This window comes from Oncorhynchus masou, unplaced genomic scaffold (assembly GCF_036934945.1).
Source record: "Oncorhynchus masou masou isolate Uvic2021 unplaced genomic scaffold, UVic_Omas_1.1 unplaced_scaffold_750, whole genome shotgun sequence".
In the NCBI taxonomy this organism is placed as follows: Eukaryota; Metazoa; Chordata; class Actinopteri; order Salmoniformes; family Salmonidae; genus Oncorhynchus; species Oncorhynchus masou.
In genome coordinates this window covers 35,082-42,408 of record NW_027013960.1, presented here as the reverse complement: position 1 = coordinate 42,408, position 7,327 = coordinate 35,082, and the positions used below count along the sequence as shown (strand labels likewise).

At 47.6% G+C, this 7,327-nt stretch overlaps 1 protein-coding gene across 1 annotated transcript; it reads left to right on the top strand.

Annotated features, from left to right (window-relative positions):
* The first annotated feature begins 3,387 nt into the window (after window positions 1-3,387).
* On the top strand, window positions 3,388-6,411 carry LOC135537308 (zinc finger and SCAN domain-containing protein 2-like). Its single transcript, XM_064963510.1, has 2 exons — window positions 3,388-3,807; window positions 5,390-6,411. Exons 1-2 carry the CDS (start codon window positions 3,447-3,449, stop codon window positions 6,397-6,399), a joined length of 1,371 nt encoding a protein of 456 aa, XP_064819582.1. The 5' UTR covers window positions 3,388-3,446; the 3' UTR covers window positions 6,400-6,411.
* Window positions 6,412-7,327: the final 916 nt, after the last annotated feature.

The following is a 7,327-nucleotide window of genomic DNA, read 5'->3' as shown; positions in this document are numbered from 1 at the left end:
CAGATGGCTGTTGGGGCCTTGTTTCAGCGGCTGGTGGCAGAACCTGTACAGATGGCTGTTGGTGCCTTGTTTCAGCGGCTTGTGGCAAAACCTGTACAGACGGCCGGAGGGATGCTGCTCTGAGGATTTTCTCCTTCCTCTGTTTGCTTCTTCCTCACTGCCTCCCTCTGCTTCAAGGCCTCCTCTGCATCCCACTGCCTCCCACTGCCTCCCACTGCCTCCCTCTGCCTCCCTCTGCCTCCCACTGCCTCCCTCTGCCTCCCACTGCCTCCCTCTGCCTCCCTCTGCCTCCCTCTGCCTCCCTCTGCCTCCCACTGCCTCCCTCTGCCTCCCACTGCCTCCCTCTGCTTCCCACTGCCTCCCTCTGCCTCCCACTGCCTCCCTCTGCCTCCCACTGCCTCCCACTGCCTCCCTCTGCCTCCCACTGCCTCCCTCTGCCTCCCACTGCCTCCTCTGCCTCCCTCTGCCTCCACTGCCTCCCTCTGCCTCCCACTGCCTCCCTCTGCCTCCCACTGCCTCCCACTGCCTCCCTCTGCCTCCCTCTGCCTCCCACTGCCTCCCTCTGCCTCCCTCTGCCTCCCACTGCCTCCCACTGCTTCCCTCTGCCTCCCTCTGCTTCAAGGCCTCAAGCTCCCATTGATAGAAGGCAGCGGCAGTAAAATCCTCAGATGGTATTGTTGAATTAGTGATGCTGTGGCGGGGGCGGGGTGTGACTGGCGGGGGTGGGGGCGTGACTGGCGGGGGCAGGGTGTGACTGGCGGGGCCGGGCGTGACTGGCGGGGCCGGGTGTGACTGGCGGGGCCGGGCGTGACTGGCGGGGCCGGGCGTGACTGGGACACTGATCGTTTCACTCTCTGCAGTAACATAATACCACAGCTGTGTGTCTCTAGGAGCTTCTCTGGGATGGTGTTAACAGCAGAGCAGATCCACCCACTTTAGGATCTCTTCCTCCCCTTAGTGTTTGACCAGTAGGACATCACTGTCAGCTCTAATGGGCTCTGTCCATTGGCCGTGGTCCAAGATGAAGACGGGAACCTCATCTCTTGATGGGCTCAGTGGAGATGCTTGACAAGGGCAGTGGTGGTGATGTGGCTGGCAGAGGTGTGCTCAGCAAATCTGAAATATTATTTTCATGACAAAGTCTTTACTATACACCAGGGAACTTCAACTAGATTCAGCTGCGGGACAATTTGTTTCTGGAGTGGATTGGTCGCGGGGCCGGAACATAATTACAAATAATTTGTAGACGGAAAATTGACTCAAGAAGCCCAGACAGATATAATGTTTGACTAAAACATAATCATTTAAAACCTTGCTTACATTTTATATACGATCACGTGTCTCTATCATCCATTGGAATACTTGGGAACAGATGTCTTACATTAAAATCACTTGAAGCTGATTTCCTGGTGTTTTTACAGTAATGAAAAAAATATACAGAGGGGCAAAAAAGTATTTAGTCAGCCACCAATTGTGCAAGTTCTCCCACTTAAAAAGATGAGAGAGGCCTGTAATTTTCATCATAGGTACACTTCAACTATGACAGACAAAATGAGAAATATTTTATTTTATTTTCCACCATAATTTGCAAATACATTCATTAAAAATCCTACAATGTGATTTTCTGGATTTTTTTTCTCTCATTTTGACAGTGACTAAGTTCAGGGCAGGGTATTGGGCGTCTTGTGATGGCTATTTAACAGTCTGATGACCTTGAGATAGAAGCTGTTTTTCAGTCTCTCAGCTTTGATGCACCTGTACTGACTTTGCTTTCTGGATGAAAACGGGGTGAACAGGCAGTGGTTTGGGTGGTTGATGGCCTTAATGATCTTTTTGGCCTTCCTGTGACATCGGGTGCTGTAGGTGATGCGTTGGAGAGCCCTGCGGTTGCGGACGGTGCTGTTGCCGTACCAGGCGGTGATACCACGCAAATAAATGCTCTCAATGGTGCATCTGTAGAAGTTTGTGATGGTCTTGGGGGCCAACCCAAACTTTTTCAGCCACACTGTCTGTGTGGGTGGACCATTTCAGAATGTCAGAGATGTGTACGCCGAGGAACTTGAAGCTTTCCGCTTTCACCACTGTAGTCCCGTCGATGTGGATAGGGCGTGCTCCCTCTGCTGTCTCCTGTCCTGTCGATGTGGATGGAGGCGTGCTCCCTCTGCTGTCTCCTGTCCTGTCGATGTGGATGGAGGCGTGCTCCCTCTGCTGTCTCCTGTCCTGTCGATGTGGATAGGGCGTGCTCCCTCTGCTGTCTCCTGTCCCGTCAATATGGATGGAGGCGTGCTCCCTCTGCTGTCTCCTGTCCTGTCGATGTGGATGGAGGCGTGCTCCCTCTGCTGTCTCCTGTCCTGTCGATGTGGATGGGGCGTGCTCCCTCTGCTGTCTCCTGTCCTGTCGATGTGGATGGAGGCGTGCTCCCTCTGCTGTCTCCTGTCCTGTCGATGTGGATGGGGGCGTGCTCCCTCTGCTGTCTCCTGTCCTGTCGATGTGGATGGAGGCGTGCTCCCTCTGCTGTCTCCTGTCCTGTCGATGTGGATGGAGGCGTGCTCCCTCTGCTGTCTCCTGTCCTGTCGATGTGGATGGAGGCGTGCTCCCTCTGCTGTCTCCTGTCCTGTCGATGTGGATAGGGCGTGCTCCCTCTGCTGTCTCCTGTCCTGTCGATGTGGATGGAGGCGTGCTCCCTCTGCTGTCTCCTGTCCTGTCGATGTGGATGGAGGCGTGCTCCCTCTGCTGTCTCCTGTCCTGTCGATGTGGATGGGGGCGTGCTCCCTCTGCTGTCTCCTGTCCTGTCGATGTGGATGGAGGCGTGCTCCCTCTGCTGTCTCCTGTCGATGTGGATGGGGGCATGCTCCCTCTGCTGTCTCTTGAAGTCCACAATCAGCTCCTTCATGTTGTTAACAAAGGAGAAATGTTCAGCTTTTTGTGTGTATGGAACATTTCTGATATCTTTTATTTCAGCTCATGAAACACGGAACCAACACTTTACACGTTGTGTTTATATTTATTCAGTTGATATGTATTTTATATTCAGCTTCTATATATGTGCGTAGGAAAGTATTACCTGTCGGAAGGAAGAGAAAACATATCAGTTCATTTTATATTTTAGCCAGTATAACCAATGTGGTGAATATTTTCCTTATTAACTGCGGTACCCACTCCAGTCAACAGATGGCGATGGGAGTCTTTCAGCTGATGCTCGTTGCGTGACGTATAATCTAGTGGACGGGACGGGACACTTCTTCAACAAGGACGACAGGCTACTGATTAAACCACCTCGGTTGTTCGCTAGCAAACATAAAACCGGTAATATTTAGACAGTTTTGTGTGTATTAACCTCGGTGTTTTAAACACACTGTCTGCGAATTTACTAGTTACTTTAATATTTACGTTGTCAGCTAGCTAGCTGTTTTAGTTAGCACTAAGCTAGTCTAACGTTCCCGACCATGAGTTCACTATCCTACACCCCACCTGCTAAAGAAGAGGAGGACTGCTGGACGGAGAAAGAAGCTCCCGTGAAAGGGGAGAAGGAAGAGGAGGCTGTCACGGTTAAAAAGGAAGTAGAGGGTGAGGCTGTTACAGTGAAAGAGGAAGACGTTTCAGTGAAAGAGGTGGATGTTACTGTTGAAGAAGAGGAAGACGCGTTCGGAGTGAAAGAGGAGGACGTTACAGTGAAAGAAGAGGAGGATGCAGTTGAAAAAGTGAAAGAGGAGGAGGATGAGATTACTGTCACAGTTATAGAGGTGGAAGAAGAGAATAATGGAGATCTGATTAACACCATTGAGAATGGAGATCTGATAAACACCAGTGAGTACTATCTTAACAACAGGGGCGCAAATCAATGTGTGGTTATAAAGGGGCATTCCACTGAAGTTCGATACTTCAATACGTTCTCTACTGTGGGAATTATTAAAGCTACAATGTAAGATGTGTCCCATTAAACAGTGGGCCGCTAACAAAACGTAGACAATGGATCAAATGCATCCAATGACATTAGTCATCAATATATATTATTATAGAGCTCTGTTCAGCCTGAAGACATTACCTTATATATTATTATAGAGCTCTGCTCAGCCTAAAAACATGACATTATCTATTATTATAGAGCTCTGCTCAGCCTGTAAACATGACATTATCTATTATTATAGAGCTCTGATTATGACATAATGACATTCCATGAGAACAAGATTAGAGTTGAAACTCTACATTATTAATATTATTACGACTGTTTCTTTTTTGTTGTTGTTACAAACAGACAATCTGACTGAGTTTTTACAGAAAACAAAAGAACAATTAAAGAGTTGCATAAAAAGATAACCAACCCATTACCCCCCTCAGTCCCTACCCGCCCCCATCCTCCCTCCACAGTCAGAAACCATGTTTCCCTCCCTCCCCACCAACCCATTACCCCCTCAGTCCCCACCCGCCCCCATCCTCCCTCCACAGTCAGAAACCATGTTTCCCTCCCCACCAACCCATTACCCCCTCAGTCCCCACCCACCCCCATCCTCCCTCCACAGCCAGAAACCATGTTTCCTCCCTCCCCACCAACCCATTACCCCCTCAGTCCCCACCCATTACCCCCCCATCCTCCCTCCACAGCCAGAAACCATGTTTCCCTCCCCACCAACCCATTACCCCCCTCAGTCCCTACCCGCCCTCATCCTCCCTCCACAGTCAGAAACCATGTTTCCCTCCCCACCAACCCATTACCCACCTCGGTCCCCACCCGCCCTCATCCTCCCTCCACAGCCAGAAACCATGTTTCCCTCCCCACCAACCCATTACCCACCTCGGTCCCCACCCGCCCTCATCCTCCCCTCCACAGCCAGAAACCAGGTTTCCCTCCCCACCTAGATGTTTCCTCCCACCCCCCCCGTAATACCCCTTCCCTAGGGGTCTGAAACCAAAGAAAGTACCAAAGTCTAAATGTTGATTCCAACATTTTTAAATAGACCTCAGTGGGAATACCGTCCGATCCAGCTGATTTGCCTTTGTTCATGTTATCCAAAAGTCGAGGGCAGAGGTAATTTCCTCACGCACAGTCTCTTGGATAGTAGTGGCCAACTCTTTCTGTTGTCTGGTGTTTGAGAGCAGCCATGTTCCTTCCCACAGGTGAATTGTGAACGGACAGATTACGCTAGCTACAGTGAACCTTTCACACCTTAACATTGGGCTGTGTGTTTACAATTATTTGAAAAAGAAGTCTGTTAATTTCAAATATAGCCACGCATTCCAGAACCCAACCAGGATGTTCTAGAATGTTCTTCAAACTGAACTCAGGATTTTGAGAGACCGAGTCTGAATTAAACCCCAAGTATCATTCAGGTTTGTTTTAGGTCTTCAGTTCAGTATTTAACTAAATGCTCTATTTATTTGTCTTTGGCAGGAGAGAGACAAGACTCTCACTCTGACAGCGAAAAGCGTCTTTCAGAAGAACCAGAGACGTCCAAACCAGCAAGACGACGCCACTCTTCCCAATGTGGAAAGAGTTTTACCAAGTTAGGGAGCCTTAAAAACCATGAGATTACACACACAGGAGAAAAGCCCTACCAATGTTCCCAGTGTGGAAAGAGTTTTACAAGGTTTTGGAACCTAAAAGAACATGTGAGGACACACACAGGGGAAAAACCTCATCACTGCTCCCAGTGTGGAAAGAGTTTTATCCGGCTAAGCCACCTGAAAGAACACAAGAGAACGCACACAGGGGAGAAGTCTTATTACTGCTCCCAATGTGGGAAAGGTTTTATCCAGTTAAGGAAACTGAAAATGCATGAAATGACACATACAGGGGAGAAGCCCTACCACTGCTCCCAGTGTGAAAATAGATATGTTTCATCGGGAGCCCTGAAATCACATAAGAGAACACACACAGGGGAGAAGCCATACCTCTGTTCCCAGTGTGGCAAGAGTTTTAGCTGGCCAGGGCAACTGAAAGAGCACGAGAGGACACACACAGGAGTGAAGCCTTACTATTGCTCCCTGTGTGGAAAGAGTTTTACCCATTTAGGGAACTTAAAAAGGCATAAAAGATCACACGCTGTAGAGAAGCCGTATCAATGCTCCCAGTGTGAAAACATGTTTTTATCACAATGGGACCTGAAAAAACATGAGAGAACACACTCTGTAGAGAGGCCTTTCAAATGCTCTCAGTGTGGAAAGAGATTGATCCAGCGTTGTCATTTGAAAGCGCATGAAAAAATACACACAGGTGAAAAACCATTGTGCTCTCATTGTGGAAAGAGTTTTACCCAGTTAGGGAGCCTAAAAGAGCACGAGAGGACACACACTGGAGAGAAGCCATACCACTGTTCCCGGTGTGGAAAGAGTTTTACCCGGTTATGGTGCCTGAAAGCACATGAGAGAATGAAGAAGCTGTGTTCTGCCTTAAGTTTTTGACTGAGAATTAGTGTTTTTGTTCATGTCACGTAAAATCAACTTGGTTCGATGCTAGAATCCTTAGTTGCTGCCTACTTTTTTAAAAACTTCTAAATTAATGATACATACTCATTGATTCTTGATGAACATAACTGATAAAATGCCTCATGAGCTTAGTTCAACTGTCATACTCAGATTCCAAAATACACGCTTGATTTGCAACAATGTTTTGTAAACAATGTAAATGTAAACAAACATTGTATAAGCCTCAAAACATAGTTTAAGCTATAATTTTCGGTCAAACTAAAGATTCTAGCTCTAAAGGTCCAATGCAGCCTGTTTTTAAAAACATCTCGATATCAAATCATTTCTGGGTAATATTAAGGTATCTTACTGTAATATTTAGGTACCTTACTGTAATGTTTAGGTACCTTACTGTAATAATTAGGTCCCTTACTGTAATAATTAGGTCCCTTACTGTAATAATTAGGTACCTTACTGTAATGTTTTTCAATTTCAAATGGTCAAAACCAAAATAACTTCTCAAGCAAGAATTGTGATGGTACTGAGTGGAGAGGGAACAACTGAACTCGCTCTTATTGACAGAGAGGTTTTTCATATTGATTTGATAACTAATTACCTGCCTGATGATGATAATATCGAGAACGCCAACGTGTCATCCTTCCGACGCGTCATCCTTCCGACGTGTCATCCTTCCGACGCGTCATCCTTCCGATGTGTCACATCCTTCGTCATCCTTCCAACATGTCATCCTTCCGACGTGTCACATCCTTCCGACGTGTCACATCCTTCCGACGTGTCACATCCTTCCGACGTGTCATCCTTCCGAAACAGGCTGATATGTCAGGCGGTCTTTGAATCAGCTCTGACACTGAATGGACATGATTATCATTTCCACAGTATTATTCCAACCTCAGTGTGGACATGT

Excerpts from the sequence above, each read along its gene's own strand:
- LOC135537308 (XM_064963510.1), top strand. The coding sequence starts at position 3,447 with ATGAGTTCACTATCCTACACCCCACCTGCTAAAGAAGAGGAGGACTGC. Across the intron at positions 3,808-5,389 it reads TGGAGATCTGATAAACACCA|GAGAGAGACAAGACTCTCAC; the intron begins GTGAGTACTATC and ends TGTCTTTGGCAG.